Raw genomic sequence first — 21,743 nt, 5'->3', positions numbered from 1 at the left:
TGTGCAGATGTTTGTCCTTGTCATTTTAAATGGAGCTCCTACACTTTGTAAGCGGTTACAGCTTGGTGCCACTGTATGGATTTCTGCACAGGTACATTGAGCTGTGACTCACTGGTCAGCTACAGTCGGTGCTGCCCGCCAAGCAGGCCAGCCAGATGGAGGTGAGATTATCCCCCATTAGATGACATCATAGCTAGGTGGCCTTTATTCCCTAGAGACAAGCAGAAGAGTTGATATTCCCAAAATGCACATTTTAATATCTCCCTGCACGTTCCCTACATGTCTCAGATGCAAAACGCATTCCCATCCACCAACACGGGTTTCTTTTAGCGCACTTTCACTCATTTATACCCCGACTCCTTTAATTTTAGCAACAGTCCCGGCCTTGTCTCCAGCAGTGGTTGTTTACTGTGATAAAATTGCTCAAGGAGTTGTCAGGGTTCACCCAGGCTAAACATACAGTGCACATATTCACTTAGTTGGTGCACTTAAATGAACATTATGTAATAAAAGCAAGCAAGACATAAGCAACCAACCCAATATGCAACTGATAGAAACTGTCTGAAAACTGAGCTGGGCGGGTTCAGCTGAAGCTCCACACACACTGAGCTGGTCCACAGTGAGCCATACATTTTCTGATAATGACTAAATGAGAGAGAGCGAGAGCGAGAGCGAGAGCGAGCGAGAGAGAGAGAGAGAGAGAGAGAGAGAGAGAGAGAGAAGGAGGAGAAAAATAAGAAGAAGTGGGAATGCAGTCATTGCTCCAGGGGAAATTTCAGACTGTAGCCAACTAATAAAGAAAAAAACATCATGTTCAGCCAGTCCAGGGGACAGTAACTCAGCACCGCCATCCAGTGGCTAACCACTGCAAATGATTCAGAAACTAAAGAAACGTTTGTTTGAACTCTGTTTCCATGCACTGCAATCATATGACAAATTATCTTATTGCGAATAATGAATAATATCATGCATTAAATAATGTAAAACATTGCTGAAGAGGACTGCAGTTCATCACAGGGCAAACGCAGAGAGAGCAAGTGACATTCACTCGTCAAAGGTATGCTACTCTGTGGGAGGACTCCAGAGTCCTTCAAAACCTTTTTCTTGATGCACTATGAAAGTTGCACCCACTATGAACAACTTAACACAGAAACAATGGACACGGTATGTTTATTCTCTTGCAGAAGGTATTGTAAATATGTTGAATGTGACAATTTATTGTCACTGGGTTGACTAAAACATATTGAGAACTGGAGTGTTGAAACGACAACAATGAAGTACCGAAAAAGGAAATGCACAAATTTGATTGAAGACCTCCTCAAAGCTCGAATGTGACGGGCCTCTGACTGACTCCACAGGCAAGCTGGTGAATCTCAACAAACTCCGCAAACTGCCTGAAACCAAATAGTGTCCATGGACTGAGGATTGTGAGTTTCAACCTCCCTCTCTCCTGTCAAACCCATAATGCTCCCGACATCCACTGAGCCGAGCAGAGACATAATGTGAAACGTTTTGAGACGTGAACCAGTGCGTGTGCACATACCACAGGCCAAAGAACTATTTCCAGTGGCGGCAATCTTTTATTTAGAGACAAACTAAACACATCTACATGAAAGGGAGATATTTCAGTGACAAAGTATCAATATGACACCAAAATACATGTAGATATTTAAAAAGCCATACAAAATGGTTGACATATGTACAAAATGTATTTATAAATACACTGCAAGGTTGGCATGAAACGCAATGTACGTCCTTGATGTTCAGTTCACACTAGAAGAAGAAATAGGTTTTCATTTTTGAATTATTCATTCCTTCTAAGTGGGTTATCATCTATTTAAGGAGTCCCTGTGTGCATGTTGTCTGTGTATGTTGGAGCAAAGAAAACCCAGGAGGGAGAAGAAAAAAAAATTGGGGTTTGTGTTTCATTAAAAAAAAAAAAAAGGGCAATATGAATTCTTGAATTTTTAATATTCCTTTAAACAAACATGGCTGGAGTTCACTTTTGTTGGATCGTATCAAACCAGTAAAAAGATTAAGTGTTTTATTTGGGGGCTCAGTTACTGTAGCGTGTCGTGTATGTAAACGCATTGTGTAAGTTGTAACTGATTGGCTTAAACTTTCTTACCAGAATATTGAAAAACTTTTGACTTGGGAGACACTTTCTTTGTACCAGAGCTCCAACTTGCTGTGAGACTCGCGTTAATGACACTGGTGAATTTCGGCATTTACATTGCGGTCATCATGAATATTGTTAAATTCAGATGTGAAAAAAACAAAAAAACAAGCCAGAGGCACTGCTGTTGGAATAAAAACCATATCTTGTGAATCTAATACAATCTTGGGAGTTGAGAAGTGTAAACCTGACAAATGGTTCCTTTCAGTGTGTCCTGACATCCTCCATCACCTGACCTAAAGCCTATTCACCCACACAGCAACAGAAAATCACAGTTTCAGACTTGTTTAATCAAGCCGAACAAATCCCGACAACCATCGATGTGACTGCAGGTACCGCGTAATCACAAGGCAGGAAACCTTCAGAAACCACTTTAATGTGCGTGAGAAGACGTGACTAACAGATGACACATCAAAGCATACAAAGTGAGTCGCCTCGAAAACATGCTTCAGGAAACGTAAAGGGATACACGAAATTACAAAAACTTTATGGAGACACGTCTGTACCGAGACACACACAGCATCCCACAGTGTTCGATTTTCAATACCCAATCTTTATTTTTTTTTTTTTTGGTTGCGCAAATGAGAAGAAATGCTTTTGTGCAAACTGGAGTTGTGTCTTCCTGAAAGGCATCAGAGAACTTAGGTCTTACCTCAAAATAACATCTTAAAATACACAGGATAAAGCAGAGCAGCTGTGTTTATGTTGAAGTGGGTGACAGAAGGTGGGGGGGGGAGAGAGAAGTGGAGTGAGTGACTGTAGTCTTGTGCAGAAGCAACGTGGGCGTTTCCTGTCTTGTTGCTGTAGAATCTACGAGGGATTGCCAAGAAAGAGGGGCTGGCAAGTTTTTGTGAAAATTGTTATACATGGTGTTTTCACTGGCTCCATGACGGATTATCTCGAAGAGAAAAAAAAAAAAAGAAAAAAGTTTCATGTTGTGTCCAAATTAATTTGCCTCCCCGAGTGTCCATTGTGTAAACTGACATGTCCTTCAACCCTATTGTCCTTAAAAATAAAAAAAATAAAAAAAATCACTGGGCGTCACCCGGCGTTCAAACATGGCTGACAGGAGAGAGTCTCCTCTGGGTTTGGACGACAGTCCTCTCCTTTAAGATGCAGTAAGGCCTGCAGGTGTGAGTGAGACGATACATTCCAGCTGGTACATGACCAAGCCGAAATGTAGTGAGATGAACAGGGCTTATCGAATTAATAAAAACGAAACAAACGGTGGTGCTATTCTCAATGGGGACTCCAATTCTTTTGCAGTTACTGTATAATTAGCCCATGATGACACTAATTATACTGAAAAGCATGTGAGGAGAAAGGTATTTAAAACTGCTGCTCAAGTTTTGTTTTTTTTCTTCTCTCTCTCAGAAGATGGAAATGAGTGCGAAGACCCCATAGAGGAGAGCACAGGGGTACGCAACCAGCAGCTGCTGCCCGTCCATTGCCAACGCTGAGATGAAGATCTTGGAGGCCGAGAAGCTGCACCAGCCAATGATTGCTGCCGTTATTATGATTCCCAACATCCCCCTGAAACGGGACCAGAAGCAAACAGGGTATTAACATGTGACCTGTTCAACAGTTAATGTTTCGACACTTTAATTCAATGGATATTTATATTTGTTGAACTTCAATTCAACTTGTTATGCTCAGTTTATTGAGCTTAGTCTGTCCTTCTGCTCGTGTCTTTACTCACTGTAAGGAGAAGACGACCCCAAAACTGGACAGAAGGATCATAGGGAGGAGACAGTATCCCAGCACACTGGACACGCAGCCAAAGGAGACGCCCGTCATGCTCATCAGGTTGAGTAGGCAGTACATGCCAAGGCAGCCGATGGAACTGATGCCGTAGATGTAACCAAACTGGATCTTCCCTGACTGAATGAAGAAAAGACGCATAAGGCTTTGGGCGGCATTTAGAATCACTCCGTACGTCTGTCACAGGTCTGAAAGCTGCAAAATCTCAATACTGTGCCTCCAAATGAGTAAAATGCAGGTTTATTTATACCATTTTATAATGTTTGCACCATGATTTTGTATTTTTTTTAATTGGTATGCCAGAATAAAATGGATTTACCAGGAGAAGAGTGGCTCCAAAAGCCAAACAGAAGACCATGGGGCCAGCCAGGTCTGTCTCATTCATAATGCTGCCGTCTGCGACTTTCATGGGATGGAGCACCGTCAGAGTCTTCTGCCAGATGTGGTCAAAGTTGATTCCCAATTCTGAGCGTGGCCAGATAAAACAAAACCATTGAAGCGCCAAACAGCTTACTGTAGTTTCTGACAGTGAGCTTCTCTGTTGACATCTCAAATCCTAAAATTATAAATTAAGTAATAGGTTTAAGAGGAAAACCATATGCGAATGAAAATCATCTTGTGTCTCCAAGAGTAAGTCAGACGTACCAACAACTGGATGTGTTGATTCTTTTTTTTCTTTGCCATTGTGAGGGCAACTTTAATAGGTGACTGAAATTTCAATTTCATGCAAGAACACACAGTTTTTGGGCCGACGTCCCAGAAGTGATACAACTGACCGATCTCCGGAAGAGCATAAAAGCTGTCATTAGACTAAACGACTGGTCTATTTAAAGCAAGAAAGAAGAGAAAAACAAAAACGCTGTGAAAGTCAGGAGATATATGAAAGGTGTTATATTTCGTGTACCTTCCAAAAGTGGAGGCTCATCATCAAAGCTGCTACTGTACATAGATTGTGTCGGGGATGAAGCGTATGTCTGTGCAGGTTGGAAGATCTGCCCTGTGTACGGCTGCTGTGGCTGCATCATTCCCGGGGAGGCGTAGCCCATTTGCTGGGAGTAATCGTACTGACCATATTGCCTGGGAGACACATCATCAGAAAGATTAGAAATGTATCATAAATAAAATCTCAACAAGAGACTGCTTCTTGACAACAAGGTTGACCCCCCCCCCCCCATATTATATTTTATTTACCTCTCAACACAACATGCAATTTTGCTCCCACCCATTACTCATAAAGAACATTTATGAGAAAACATTCAACAAAGGTAAATGATCTGAAAGAGCACTTTCACATTTGGTGGTGTTAAAAGATCATTTACACTCATGCAAGACTAGTTTTTCTTTTGTCGACTTACTTGTTGTAGGTGTTTTCTGTATTGCTGTAGCCATAGCCTGCCTGGCTTTGGTCATCAACACTGTAGCTGGACTGGTAAAAGTCTGTGTTGAAGTTGTCAAACCCCGACATCTCTTACTCTGAAAGCAACGGGGACAGAGACAGAGACAGGAGCGTGGTTATTTAGCGATGCACAGCTTTCAGGTCTGAGAAGATATCATACCACAACTAAAGTGAGTGCATAGACCTGAGATGTCAACACACACTTTAGTTCAGGTACCACATACAGCCCACTGTAAAGTGGGTAAAGCAGTGCTTGTAGGACACATGTAGTTTATGGACAAAAGGTAGGAAACCTATGGAAATATGTGTTTGGTCTATTTTTTGCCAGGACAATGCATTTGAACTGGACACTTGAATCACTGGAAAGCCCAACTAGATATCTTTTGAATGGTGCCACATTTGTACCGAACATGCATTTGAGGGATGATTTGCATTGATGATTATGATACTTAGGATAAAAAAAAGTTAACTCTTCTTTGCCATTGCTAATCAGCTGCTTGTTTTTTCTTTTTTATAATTCTTACTTTCAATTTCTGATACCATGGGGTATGGGTCCAAAAGCTGTAGTCGACTCCAGTCGAGTGTACTTTATGAATCAAATGACTAATCGAGATAGGGCCCATGTGATTGGAAAATGTCCAGAAAGACTGAGTTACAGCAATCTTTGATGTGAGCCCCAGTACCACTTACAAGTTGAAAGACTAAGTGAAGTGGGTGTCCCACACAGTCTTCCACAGCTTTGCAGAATGGCTCTGTGCCTAGACAAGACTGCATGCAGCCAATCTGAAGTCTGAAGGCTGCCAGAGGCCCTGCCTTGACTGCCCTTTCACCATCGGGCCAAAATCGTGCTGTGTTGGCAACACGTGCACTGGAACTGGAATTATTGTTATTATCCAGACTGTCTATGTCAGGTGACAACTCCAGTCCACATAGTCCTTTCACACGATACTCAGGATATTTATTTGAATAAATAAAAAGCTAAATTGTCAATACAATTTTTTTCCTGACTTCGCTCTCAACACAAACAGCAGCAAAGAGAAGTTGATTTGAATTGGCAACGTTTTCACGAGTGCTACACACGCACTTAAGTTTGCCATTAATCCCACAAATACATTTCCCTTTCAAATGTGGCACTGTTTAAAAGAGTAAGTCAGTACCCTGCCCTCGCCCATAGTATTCTGGGATCAGCTCCAGCTCCCTGTGACCCTCGATAAGAGATACAGAAGATGGATGAATGGAATATCAAATCATCCATCCATCTTCGAGATGACTTTATCCTGTTCAGGGCCGTGAGGCCATGGAGCAGATTCCAGACCATCACAGGGCGAGCACAGAGACAGACAACCATACATTCACAGCAATTAATTTTGCATGCATATGTTTTGGTAGGCAGAACATCGGAAGAAAACACACCTACACCCACACAAAACTGTGCATACTGTCACAACTTGGAGTAAAACATAGAGTAGCTGAATGTCTATGATAATGATGCTGTAGAATCATAAAAAATAACATGAAATAGTGCTATGGCCATAACGCAAGAAACACAAACAGTCGACTACATAATGTTGAAATGTGCAATAAAGTATATGTTTATCAACTTTAACTGGCAATATTATAGACAACATTGTGTTGTTGAAAAAACTGATAAACTCGCGTAAAAAACAAGACATTGTGGATCATATGCTTTTCATATGGAGGCTTATTGAGGTCAATGTGAGCTTGCAGAAGTAATTTGACATACATAAACTATGATGCAGAACTAATTATGAGGCTGTGGCTTGTTTATGGTTATTTAGTTGTGAATATGTCTTTTGTACATGGTGAAAATTATCCACAGTGGCTGGGTCTGCATCTCCTCCAAAGTTCCTGGTCAAAGGGAAGATTGTTCAGTGTCAATGGAGGACAAACCTCAGTCTCAGTTCAGACAATGAAATATCAAAAACTATCGACTATTTCACAACACATCGTCATTTTTGGATCAAAAAAAAAAATCTATATAGGAGGCTACTAAACTCTGCCATTATTAGTTTTGTCATTGATTATCTCATTCATATGCATGTTAAAAACAAACTTTTGTACTCAATTCACAGTGGAGCACAGAGGCTGCATGGGTGCTGGTGAAAGGTGATCCATGTAAACACAAGGTGAATTAGATCAAATAATGTGTGCGCAATGAATCCATTATTGTTATAAGATCACAGTATTGTAGGACACGCAATTAAAATAAATTAACATTTAACACAATCTAAAATTGGACAAATCATTTCAAATAAGTTAAACAGGACTTTGTGAACCGGTCACTGATCATATTATGCCATTTATCTAAAAATGTATAAAGTTTTAGCAATTTTTGTGAACATTTTAGTCTCCCAGGTTGTGAATACACATCCATAGAGAGTTAGGAGGATTACGTTTATCTTTAGTTCATTGGCGGACAAACAAACCACCAATTATATTGGTAAAAATAGGAGGGTATAAAATAATCCATCGTATTCATATCAATCAATGTTATACCATGACTATATACATTGTTTTCTTAATTTTCTTTTAAATCTGACACCTTGCAGTTTCGCCTGTACAACGTAATAAGATAAATAAGCGAAACGTAACAGTTGTGCGGTGTTTCGGATGAATTGCTTTCCCTGTAAACTGGTGACAGACTTCCTCTAGCGCCCTAGCTGTCCCAGAAAACGATCTTTAGGCGCATTTGCAATACAGTTTCTGAGTTTCGTGTCTTTTGTGAGTCTTATTTTAACATCAGTTGTTAGTTGCAGTAGCGACAGACGCTAAAGGACGTCGGCTACCAGTCAACAGGGAAACCATCTAATCCGAAACAGGGGGTCTCTCGTTGAACCCAATTTTGTGACCCCAGCTTACCGAACACCATGAAGTAATTTGACCACGTTTATAAATATTCCCCAACACCGAGGACACGGGTGTTACTGACGGCTCAGTGGAGCACCTGTTCGGGATAACATGAGAGACCTCCGTAGTGTTTTAATGTAGCAGCGATGCTAAGTGGCTAAAGTAGTTAGCCCAACAAACAAAACTAATCCAAGTACTGCAGACCGGTATTCACCTCTTGATTCAATCGTAATGACTGTGATTTCACTAGACATTAACATAATTACGATAAACCCACTAATGTTTCGAAAATACAGTTGTTGCTAAGCCGTACCGTTAACTCCGTGCTTGTCTGTTAGCTTGATACGCATAACAGCTTCACTCATCGCCTGAGGTGTCTTTTGATTTCCTTTCTCTCTTTTCTCAGTCAGCCAATATTCTGACACTATGAAATCACCAGATCGTGAGTCCTTACCTGAGAAGTTTGACAAATCCACCCAGAGATTTGCCAACTCGGTTACGGCTGCTACGTGTCAGGGAGAGAGGTAAACCTTCCGGAGGCAGACGGAGCTGACGGCAAGCCGGTAGGGACACTAACAAATTATCATTCGCCAGAAACTGCGGCGCCCTCTACAGGTAAAAGGTAGGAATGCAGATTAATAAATCCACACTAATAATCTCGGCCACGAAAATGCAATCCAAACGGCCAAATTGTGAGATTGTGTCCATATTCATTTGAATTACTTAATCACAATCACTGGCTGTTAATCTCTAAATCCCACCGACAAAGCAAGGGAAAGCAAATGTATTCATAGCATCATTAAGTCACCATGGAATTTATATTGTAATGTAAATAACTGTAAGCAGTCCTCGCGTGTTCAGGAGTGTTTCCCCCCCCCCCTCCATTTCACTGCGTTGTTTAGGTGATAATATTCTTTATTATGCACACTTCTTTGTAGTATACATTTTTCTTGAACATGTCTAAAAGTTATATAGTCAAATATAGCACTAAATATCTCACATTACTGCAACGCCAAAAATATGAAAATATATGTATTACTATTAATATCTAAAAAGACATACCATATTAAACCCTTAAGAAAAAGAAACTCTCTGTACGTTCAATAAATGAATGCCCCAGTTCGCCGACCCCAGGATTGAGAGGCTCTGATCTACAGTGTGACAAAAACCAAGGTCTAATGGCAACTATAACAGAGACAAAGGATAGAAGAAGATTTAACAGGACATGGACTGGGCTGTTGGCAAGAACAAAGGTAGTATGTTTCTTTGGAGGAAAGAGGAGCAGATCAATCACTCTGCCTGTGCAGGGGAACTGCACTGCCACCAAATACTGCAGGCGAAGCCATCCTTTTGATGATGACAGATAATGCAAAGCGATGAGCTGATGACCTCTGCTAAGTGGAAATAAGGTCTGTAGGAAATGAGAATCAGACAGAGGGGAGTGGATCTGCATTTGTCCTGAAAATGGAGTCAAAAAAATGTTGATTCAGGATTGTTTTATATGTAGATTCTAAAAGTCAACAGATAATTGGTATACAAGATAACCAGCCTGAAGGCATGGCTAAATAGATAAAAATTCTGATGGAATTTCATATCAACCAGTGTCCCTCCATAATATCTGTAACAGCAACTATCTTGATCTTGTGTGCAGGGCTTATTAAAACCGGATTATTTCTGCCTTTGTGCTGAACTGGAAACACTCCTGGCAGTCATTACAGGAAAATATGTGAATTTTGGCCATAAATTAACTGTTGCCGTGCGAAAAGGAACTAAATCAGCCGACTTTTCTCTGTTTCTGTTCCTCACCTGAAGTCATGGAAACCTTTAGAGAGAGTGAAATGGGAAATATAATGCATGCATGGAAACTTGAAGAAGAGCTCATATTATCCATGGGCAGTATTCTCAGTGTATTCTGTCTTTGATGAGAAACTATGACAGATTTTTTTGGTCTCGGGGCAGAAATACATGCAGCAGCCTTTTTGGTCGATGCTGCTTCACCACACCAAGGTCGCATAAGTTACAAGGAAATAGACTCGCTTGGTACCATCTGTCACAGTTTACTTCCTGTTGAATGAGATCCCAGCTTTTAGTGTTGAATTACTTGCTCCAGGACAGTTTTACAGCAGAAGTCTTTGTGTATGCTGAAGGATGGGTGAAAATAAACTCTTAATACCTGTAAAATTGGATGTGTGAGAAAATACAGGAACGACTAAAAAAACACAAACGACACAGAAAAACAACACTGACAAGTCCTCACCACTAACAAAATGCATAGCTCTGCAGTCCTGACATAGATCATTTCAATATGTCACGATAAACAAAATCGATTGGTTGCACTAAACGAGAATTCTTATAGCAAACACGTATGACAAATCGGCGGCCGGAACAAGCCGCTTCCCCATTCACTGCCTCTTTCTTTAGACTTTGAATCATTTTTATACTTGAGGAACGTGTCTTTCTTCTTCATCCAGTTAATTAAAGGAAATTGAAAAGTGGCACAGAGGGTAATTGAATTTAGGCCAATGTGTTGCCATATGCTGTCATAATTGCCTTCTTTTAAGAGGTCTCTAGTGTAATCCTGCTGTCATTGCCTGGGTGGATGAGTGGATTAAAACCCCATGAATTTCTTGTACTGCCCCTCATCCTCACCCACCTCCTGTACCACCAATTACAACTGTTCTCCTCCACTCCTCAGCATTGCATATAGAGAGGAAAATATTATCTCACCATGGCCTTCTGTGGAAAAACTATGCAGATTGTAGATTACTTTGTTCCTCCTGAATGTTAAACATCGAGCACCATGTGATGGAACACACAACGTGCCAGCAACTCTATTTATAGCGGAAATGGATGGATGCATATCAGCAGAACATTTACAAGATTAACTTCCTTTAATGCACTTAATTCAATTTCCTTCCACCCCATTGATGTGACTGCAGCACTGGTCATAAATTAGTAGGCATCTGGCAGCAGCGGTGTCTTGTCTCTGGAGCAGCTTTCATCAGTCTGTGAGTGAGCAGCACGAGTACTAAAAACAACAGTTCACAGCTGAAGAGTTTGGAAAGTCTGTTTGTTCCAAAAGGAGATTTCCACCCACATGAGACTTAAGAAGTTTTGACAAAATGATAGTCGAGACAAAAATACTTCTCTTTCTGGATGGTCTCACTGGCAATACAGAAATATTTTATTAAAAAGACAACACAAGAACATTTGAGTGCACTTTCTTTGTGATAATCCTGATGATCGTGGCCAGATACCCACAGTTTGGAAAAAAAACACCATCCTAAATTTAAAAATGCCAAGGAATTAAATGACTTCAGACCGATTGCACTTACATCTCAGGTCATGAACATTTTTTGAAAGGGTGATAAAAGACAAGGTTCCTATTATAGATGACAAACTAGACCCTGCCTGTCGCAGTGGAAAGGGTGTCGACGATGCCAAACTTTTTATTCTGGACAAAGTCTATAAGCATCTTGAGAAACCAAAGTGCAAGGATTTTATTAGCTGACTTCTCTTCGACTTTTAATAAGATGGTCTCGCATTTTAATTGACCACCTTGCATCGTATTTTAATCTACCTGCTCAGTTTTTAGTGTTGCTTTTAGACTTTTTAACAAACAGAATGCAGCAAGTGTTGGTGAACGGACACCTGTCCATCAGAAGGCTTTCAAACTCAGGCTCACCTCAGGTTCGTGTTCTGTCTCCTTTGCTTTTTGTCATGTACACAGAGAGCAGCAGAGCATCACAAGAAGGCAGATATATTGTCAAACTCTCAGATGACACTGTCCTCCTTCAAGGCCAGACTCTGACCGCAGTCAGGCCTTACCTGCTTTTGTGGAATGGTGCGATAAGAGATTCTTGGATCTAAATGTGCTAAAAAACAAGGAGCTGGTCATTGACTTTAGGCAGAACAATGATGGACCACAAAAAAGCACCATTCACAACCAAAAGGTTGACGTTGCAGACTCCTATAATTATCTAGGCAGTGTATTTGACTCACAGCTTCATTTGACTCAAACACTGAGCTGATTGCCAAATGAGGTCAACAAAGAGTCTGTTTAATGAGGAAGCTAAATTATTTTAATGCCTGTGACACAATTTTACAAAATGTTCACAATTCTTTCATTGAAAGCCTTTTGCAGTGGCTAGCATTTTTGCATCATCATGGAACAAGAGCCCTTCTGTGTACAGTTTGCATGTTCTCCCTGTGCATGTATGGGGTTTTCTCCCGTTTTGTCATAGCACAACAATAATTTGAGGCTAATTGGTGACTTTAGATATTGCTGTGAGCTGAGAATGTGAGTTTGTGTGACTGACAGTGTCTCTGTGTGTTTTCCCTGTGATGGAGCGATGACCCGTTCATAGTGTCTTTGGCTTGTTATTGGCTCTGTGCAACTCTTTGATGGATGAAGGGATATTGAGGATGGATTATATAATAATAGGATATGATGTGGCTCATGCACAAACAAATAAATAATATACTGTGTTTAATCAAGTAAATTATATCCAATACAATGATTCTTTATTTTATTGCTCGTTCTGGTTTTATGAATTAACACACGACTTACAGTGTGTGCTACCAACATGCCCATATACTGAGGGCTGATGAATTTTTGATGGTCTATATTGTGCAGTGTTGCCATCTCTGGAAGAGCACCAGTCAACCCACATGTGTTCTACCTGTCAAAACTGATTTACTGGCTTCTAAAATAAGTCTCATATTGCAAACAATTGCACGGCCTTGGCTCTCCTCCTTCTCTTCCCCTCATACCACTACAGTCACTCATCCAAGTTTGACTTTGCGTTTCTATAAACTCTACAGGAGTTCACAGTGAGGCATGTCAGACTGGACGTAAATTACTTTCAGCACGGTGAGTTAATGCTGTAGTATTTTGTTACTGCAGATCAAATCAGGGTCATGTTTTGAACTTGGCAGCATCTTTGGTTTGCTGTTTATTGCCAGAGTGCAGGTTCAACATCTTACAATTAAAATCCCATATCATTCAACTTCTTAGGTCATTGAAGCAAAGATCAAAGATTGATCTGGCCAGCAGGGCTGACGCCAAAATCAATTTGTGTGGAAAGAGAATTGCTAATAAGAGAACTCCTGTGCCAATGTGGAGTTTCTTTAAGTATTCAGTTTTTTTCCCTGTCATACATTTATAGTTTCAGGCTCATGCTCCTATTAATAGGTAGATCAAAATCCTTTTTTTTCTTTTAACCTCACGTTGGAAACAAAACTGCTGACGTTCCACATTCATGTGTCTGATTGTAACAATGATCATTTATTCTTGGGTGCATATTATCATATAAGGAATTATTTGACAGAGGTGGAAATGATAAAAAATGTATGACTACAAGGCATTATAATGCATTCATAAATGTTTCATATAACAGGGTGCTCATAATTATGTATGGCAACTTAAAAGAAGCTCCATTAAGGATTATTGGTGCTCATCCATACTGTTTTATTCCACCATTAATAAAGCGACAGTGGTGTTTTGTACAGAAAATTTTACATGTAATGTTCCTGAAATATTTTTTTTAATTATATGGTAGAGCTTTGAATAAAGTTTTGCTGAATTTTCTTTGGAAGCCTTATGATTACTGTCACTCATTTTAGTTCAGGGGCCAAACAATGCCTCATCTTAGGAGAGCTGGAACAGTGAAAATGATAGCGTTAGAACATTTAAAGAGACATTTGCAGACAGATACAATGTTTAATACATTGTTTTTCTTCATTTGAGTGCAAATAACTACAAGTACATGCAAAGAAAAATAGATTTTTAGGAAACCCGAACAAGGTTAATGACAAAAAAGTGCAATAATTATAGTGGGACATGGCAGCCCTTCTCTAAATCATCAGTTCAGGATCACACAATTTTAAAACACATTTCCTTGTGTTTTCTACTCGATGCATTTTCCATTACAGAAATAATAGATAACGTTGTTAGCTGCATTTCTCTCGACAAATCAATTGAGTTAGTTGAGAAAAAAATGACAACCACAGGTCTGCTACGCTGCACTGATGCCTCCAGGCTCCATTAAACTGCTGCATTATTGAAGCTACTGTCAAATGAAATAAATAACTGTGTCTTAATGAGGGATCTCTTCACTGCCTGACTGTTCGGTGTCATAGGTAAAAGGAAGCCATTGATCTTATTCTTTCATAGTAGCACAAAAATGGAACTATGCTGCTTTTGTCTCAATGATTCTTGTCTAAACAGCACTAACAATGCTTATAAAACATCTTAGTATAATCAGGAGCTGGATGACATAAATCTGTAATTATATTTCAAAACTATTTAAGCATGCCCTATCTTTAATTGGATCAAGAACATGTGACAAAAACACAAATGAGACATTCATAGAAAAAGCTAAAATACAATTTAATTAGGAAGGAGATCAGATTATAGAGCATCTTCCGCCACTAACATCCAGATAATAGAGCATCTTTATCCAACTGGAGTTATATTTTACAAATATTTCCAGTCATTTGCTGTTCTTCGTGTGAGGCCGCTCCTCACTGAACTTTTCTGAAGTAATGAATGGTGGCAGGAGAGAACAGAGAGAGACCGGATGTTCAATTATACATCTTTGACTCACTAACTGTCACCTTCACTTTCTCATGTGCACAGAAATAATTTATCTTTACCATGCTTTTACTGAGCCTCACACAGTGCCTGATACCTTATTTTTTTAAACCTTTATGTAGCTATGTAAGGTTTACATCGCTACAGCATGTTTGCTATGTTTGTTTTGCAGTTATGGAAACATTCTTCAAAAAGAATGTATGCAAAATAGACAATATGTTGTGAACATCAACTTGTGTATGTGTCCTTTTTAACATTTAGTAAGCGACACAGACAGCTAACATGTTTTGGTGAGAAACAGAAGCTCTGTTTTAGACTTGAGAAGCTTTTCAACAATAGTCATGGGGTTGATTTCTCATCTTCAGTTTGATGGAACGGGGATCGAATCCTTATTGTTGTGGCAGAAAAAAATTTGTCAAGCCTACAGTGGATGATGCAATAATTGACTGTGGCAACCAGTGTAAAAGGGAGCAGCTGAACACACACTAATTAATGCTTGTACTTTAAAAAAAGTGAAATTCAATTTTGATGAAACAGGAAAGCATTTTCTATGAATTTGCATAGAGCTCTTTGAACTTGTGGTATTTTCACCAAACTGTCATTGTTACCTGTAGGAAGTGTAAAGGAGTAAACCACTGCAAACACAAATGATTCGCTGTAATGAGACAGCTTTCACGTTGTGTATAGGACTTGCTTCATCTTTGTTTGACCTGTCATTATGATTAAATCAAACCACTTGAATGGGAGGGAACAAGACCGCTTTTGAAAGCATTTTGGTGGAGCTCCTCAAATGGTCAGTGCTTCAAATGAAACCAAACCTGCAAAATCCGAATGCACATTGAGTTTGACACTCGTGTTGTAAGCCTTTTGAATATTCATGTCTGTTCTTCAAAGCATTTACAGCAAATTGATGGAGACTGAAGAGTGAAACTGAACGCCATACCTTTAAAGAGGTTTTTACAGTTCAAAGATCTTTTGGCAATGCGGCCCCATCAAGATATGTCACACATTGGAAGCCCCTCTCTAATCCCAAGAGGCTGTGAGCGCTTCACACATATTAAAAAAGTGCTATGAAACACTTTAAATCTCTCCTACACACTCACGGAGAAAATAAAACAGCGCCGTTGAGATGACTATGTCTGTAAAGTCGCTTGGCTATCTACCCCTCTGTAGCGTTCCCACATGGCCTCCAAGCTGGCAGAGCAAGAGTGGATGCTTAGCAACATCTCATCTACATGGTTTGCCAAATCAACAGGGTCAAGATCCCTTTAGGCTTGGAGAACTCCATTGCTGCACGCCGCCAAGGAGCTCCCTCATGCAGAGTCTGGTGTGGGCATTGCCTGGCTGTCTTCATTGAAACTGTTGCTCTGAAGTTGCTTAGTCTCGGCCTCTTCCTTTACCTTTAGGATATATTTATTTTAAAAACGAGGAAATGTAGAAAACCGAGGAAACACTTGTCCATGTGTATTGAAGAATACATCTTTTCATCTGGAGAAAGCTTTGAATTTGAAGGGAAATTGCTGCCTTTACACAGCACAGAGATATATCATGAGGCAGAAGCACACTGATAAGTTAATATTTAGAACGAGATAACATTATTTGTGTTTGTCTTTATAAATGTCCCTGAAAGTTTTATACCTGGTTAAAGCATAGACGTTGAGAAGTGAGGGCTCGTCACAATATCTAATGTGTGATTTTCAAGCTTGAGATTCATCTCTCTCTAAGGATTTGACAAGAATTAATTCATTTCATCGGCTATATTGTAGATTTTGGCACTTGGCAGCATGTAGCAACTAACAACATGCTACCAAGAAAAAAGAAACATAAAAATACATGATGAAATTAAATAAATTGCATTCAGATGCAACATAACTATGATTTTAACTATTATTTTATCTAACTATTACTTTACTGGGTGCAGTGGTGAGCATTCTCACCTTATATCTCTGATTTGGTTGGGTCGCCTTTTTTTTGGTGTTTGCATGTTTTCCTTGGACTTTCATCTCAAAGTAAAAAAGAATAAAACAAAACAAAAAAAACAAACAAACAAAAATGAATTTCAGTTTGTTCTATGATGGATTTTACTCTGCATCCATCCTTTGGTTTCAGGGCCGCGCTACCCTGAACTGAATAAAGTGGAATAGAAGATTGAACATTCGTGTGAAGATCTATTTTTAATCTTTATGCATTCAGTTAAAAGTGTGTAACATAAAAAAAAAAAAAAATCACCCACACTAATATCTCCCTTTGACATATGCTGAAAATATATATGATTTGACAAGAACCAAACTGCATGGTATAAAACACGCTGAAGCTCATCTGCATCTGATGAAATTTACAGAGAAAGATGAGTCAAGACACACTTACGCATAGTCTGACTCAATGGATTATTTATTTTTATTTTTAACAAATGAACAGAGCTTTCTTCCTTCAACATGTAGCTGTCAGATCCTCCTCCCCCTCCCACCCTTTCACGACACCCACAACTTGATCCTGGCCAACTGCTTTCTGAGTCCCACACGGTGCAAATTGAATCAAACACCACCGACTGTAAAATATACACCAATGTGCTTGGATTCAATGCTCCATTAAAGTTTCAATATTTGCACATATATCAGCAATGTTTGCTTTGTATGAAGAACACGAGTATATCATTTCATACTTACATACAATGCAGTTTGGTTTATCATAATATGGGAATAGATGTGGAAATTATGGCAAGGTATGATACTCAAGGCCTCACTCATTTTCTTTGTGGTTTCAGGTATTAACATTTTACGCTTTAATGCAGCTGACAATAATAATAATCATAATCATCAATGTTGCAGAAGATGGAGGAGAGTACATGGAAGATAACGATTTTACTGATTTCTATGACTCAAGTCTGGTTTGAAGGTCTAAAATTAAAAAGCATGTGGCAAAAGGAAGTCCAAAGGGTATTTTTCTGTGCTTTATAAATGTTGTTTGCTCAGTAATTCCTCTTCTGCAGCAAGTAGCAAACAATAAAAGAAGATAGAGCAACTGTCAGCGTCTCCAGTCAGGAGTCTTGACCACCTCTCATCTTACAATAGATAGTGATTTTTCACAGGCTCTTTTCTTCTGACAAAGTGCATCTTGGGACAACCCTTGGCAGGATAAAATGTTTAGAGAATTGATGGCTGGGTGAAATTTAAGAAACTATTTGGGGAGCTTGTAGCTATCCTGTCAAAACAACAGAAAAAAAGGCCCCACAAAGCATTCACTACATAGGTTTGGTTAGATTCAATCAAAGTATAATAATTTTGTGGAGGTGTGAATGTAACTGTTTGAACAGAGGTCCACACTAAACAAGTAGACGAGGACCTCTAGAAGTCTACCAGAATGTGATTCACTCGAAGGACGATTCAAGTATGAGAGTACCAGTGGGAGAAGAAAATGAGATTGAGAGAGAGAGAGACACCTGGGAGGACATGAAAAGGGAGCCTTCTCCTATGACGAGCTGATTTCAGCACCGCAGACAGCTCCCAGTACAAGCGGTATGATGCTGCAGGATCCAAAGGTCTTTAAGTCAAGGGTATCAAACATAAGGTCATTGGGCCAAAACTGGCTCGCAAGAGACCGAACCACCAAGGAAATGGTAAAGAAAATCATAGATTTCTTTTTTAGACACATTTCTTAAGAATAGTGGACGCAGCACGACATTGAGTCCCAACCTGAGACAATGATGCTCCTGCCATGAAAGATCGCTACCTTGTTGCTGTCAAATTCACCTCAAAGCTGTGCTGTCAGGATGATTTTGTAAAAACACTGACAATGCAAGAGTTCGAGAAGGTATTTTAAAAAAATATATATTTTTCACTGTATTATGCAGCAGAACATATTAAAATTGGCTTGAGATTGTCATAATTTCTGGATGTAACTGTTTGGTTTATAGACATTTTCATCTACACCACAACAAAGAACAACTAAAGTATAAATTCAAAGGTTACTATGGCAATATTTTACCTGTCCAACCCAAACAAGATGGTACTGGGTAATATGTTGCCCCCTTTCAGTGGTCCAAACACAGGATGCATCATTAACACCTTGTCATGGATTTGTCTGCTGTAGGTATTTGTGTTGCTGTAAAAAAATATATTTCAAACCTTTCACAACTGACCAAGGGAGGAAGGAACGTGGAGAACATGAATTTCCCCTACATGTGAACTTGAGTGGTTTTATCTTGTGATGGACTGATGAACTCTCCAGGGTGAACTTATGCCTTTACCCATTGTACACTGAGTGCTCTTTGATCCCTGGATAGATTATACAATATGGGTGGAATGAGTATATGATGTAGCAGCACTCAACATATTGTATCTTTTCTGAGTTGTTGCAGGCCAAGGATCAACATCACAAGTCTGGACACAGGTGACAGGGATGTAATTTAATGTTAAAATTCAAAGCTGATTTTGTGCAGGTAAAGCGAGTAACACTTCACACTTCTTCACTTTGCTACAATTTTGTACAAAAATCCGGTCTTTGTGAAAAATTAGGCACCAAACATGAAAAAAACTGAACTCCATAGAAAATAGGTTTAATCCACAATCAAACAAACCCATAACTCAAACAGAGGCAGTGGTGGTCCAGAAGTCAGAAAAGCAAGCTAGTGTGTAAATGTTTGCAGGTTTTAATCACACTGCTATTAAGTTAACACTATTTGACTCCAAGGAGCTCCCTGGGTGCTGCAGTCTGACAACTAATTGTGGTTGAGGTTCACGATGTACAGGGTTTAATATAGAGAAGCTATTTCCCCAAGGAGGTGTTTTCTTTCAAATGATTCAAGCTTAATTTAGTTGCGTCGTGAGGCATCGTCATTGTACACAACTACAAATCAGACGTATCATATAAAAGACAAGAGTTCTGGCTCAGCTTGTTGCTTCTAAAATAGCTTGGATCCATATTTCCCTGCTGAGTTTAGACTTGGCCGCAATGATACACCCGCTTTCTTGATTCCTCCACCAACACACACACACACACACACACACACACACACACACACACACACACACACACACACACACACACACACACACACACACACACACACACACACACACCGACACCTGCAGTCAGTGTTAGTGAGTGGGATGACAGCTTTGCTGCTGTGTTACAGGCCAAAGCACAAACTGAGACATCCAACTTCCCGGGGCCCTCTGTGGTGTCTTGCAGGCTTCTACTTATCCCGGCTTCAGGACTTACCCCTCTGTCCCTCACCAGTCCGCTCTGCTCCCACTGCCACCGACCTTAATGTTTTGTGGACTTCCTGTTTAATAGTTTTGGCTCAAGGGGGAACAGGGAGCCTAGTTTTGTATGAATACTGGCTTTTCTGGAGCAATCAGTGAATCAGGAGAGATTTGAGGGCCATGGCTGCAAAGTGGCACAACCCAACAAGGAACAATTTTCTGTCCTAAATGAAAAAGATGTGATCACATTTCGTTTCTCATTTGCCAACACAATGTCACAGTAGTAAGATTCATGGGAAATATGATCACAGCCAGTTTTTACATTTTTTGTTATATGTTATTTGCTGCTAACTATATTGATGCTATGATTTGAAATCAGATCATTGGAGTGTGAGGCTAATACTCCTAAAACCCTGGTGGTGGATCTGTTTTCTCGGATCAGCTAAAAATATCTTGTTTTGATACTAAATCTAGGGCATTGGGACTTGTTGCTGATTCCCACAAGGACCTCCTGGAGTGTATGTGTGAAGATCAATGTTATCAAGGCCGACCATTCCATAATGATTGACAACATACCTTTAGACGAACTTGCAGAGCAATCCTTATAGGCATATTTGAGACTGATATTTGTGTTGAAGTGTATGTACATGTTTAGTAAGATAAGATCTGATTGGATTTATTGCTCAAATCATCTCACAAGAGCTAAGCTGGGGATATCTTGTACAATTTTAATAAGTGATTAAGCTATTATTAGAAACAAACAGGAAATGTTTTAAATAAAACGTACTTGTCATAGCAGTTTTGAAACTCTAGCTACAATTTAAGTAATTGAGTCTGGAAAGTACACATGGTAAGAATTTGTAATGTATTTATTCATATTGTTGTTGAATGAAGCTTCAATGCTCCCTTTTTAAGACATTTTCCAACTACCCCCACACACACACATTCATGTCTGGAACTTGTCCAGTTACAACTGCTGTCTAATCTGTCGGTGCAGAAATGGAGTTAAAGGCTTTCCTCAAGGGAACCTCTGTTTCCTCCATCTGGCTTCATCCTGCTTCCAGACGAAAACCTGCTTTTCGAAAGGTGCAGTATTTTTTCCTATTATTTTCTATTTAGGTTCTGCTTATCTTATATTGTACCCACAAAATCACAACAGAACTGTATATGCAGAGTATATCAGTGTATGTATACTATGTGTATGCTGAAATAATTCAGGTGAGTAGGACCATGCATAATCACTTGGCTTTTATATCAATTTATACAAAGCTGAATGTGTTGTGATGTGTAATGAATGGGGGACTCTCCACACACGATATCTTTGCATGCCACCTCAACCATTTTGCGGTGGATATGTTTGGATTTACTTTGATTTTATGGCAAATTAGTCACTTTTGATTTTTGGAGATATCATAAACTGATTTTTAAAGAATCGCATGCATTATTACACTATAAGTTGCTTTCTTGTGAAACCTCTGCCAATTATGGGCAGCTGACTTTGCTTGAAAAAATGTGATTTGATGATAGATGCTCACTGTTTGAGGAATAGCTGAGGCTCAAAAGGAAAGTCATCCTCCTACAAGCCGATTGAATTTATGCATTGAATGTCCGCCTGCTGTACTTGCAGATTTCCCATCTAGGGTCTGGCATCATTCAGTGTGGCTGTAATGAGAGATGGAAGTGGGAGTAGTATGCTGTTTATTTCAACCATCTGTGACTGGCCTGAAAATTCCCTTTAATAGT

At 39.6% G+C, this 21,743-nt stretch overlaps 1 protein-coding gene across 2 annotated transcripts; it reads right to left on the bottom strand.

Annotated features, from left to right (window-relative positions):
* Positions 1-2,532: 2,532 nt before the first annotated feature.
* On the bottom strand, positions 2,533-8,740 carry yipf5 (Yip1 domain family, member 5). Of its 2 annotated transcripts, none has more exons than XM_080508286.1 (6): positions 8,656-8,740; positions 5,293-5,410; positions 4,842-5,014; positions 4,257-4,402; positions 3,876-4,057; positions 2,533-3,709 (listed from the first exon to the last, which is right to left on the bottom strand). In XM_080508286.1, the coding sequence occupies exons 2-6, from the start codon at positions 5,400-5,402 to the stop codon at positions 3,547-3,549; spliced, it is 774 nt and encodes a 257-aa protein (XP_080364412.1). In that variant the 5' UTR covers positions 5,403-5,410; positions 8,656-8,740; the 3' UTR covers positions 2,533-3,546. The 2 variants fall into 2 exon arrangements, with proteins under 2 accessions (XP_080364412.1, XP_080364413.1); XM_080508287.1 differs by lacking the exon at positions 8,656-8,740 and adding an exon at positions 8,515-8,651.
* Positions 8,741-21,743: the final 13,003 nt, after the last annotated feature.

The sequence above is a fragment of the Blennius ocellaris genome (assembly GCF_963422515.1).
Source record: "Blennius ocellaris genome assembly, chromosome: 14".
NCBI classification, from domain to species: Eukaryota; Metazoa; Chordata; class Actinopteri; order Blenniiformes; family Blenniidae; genus Blennius; species Blennius ocellaris.
Note: the sequence above shows the minus strand (reverse complement) of the source record. Positions and strands in the feature narration are given on the sequence as shown.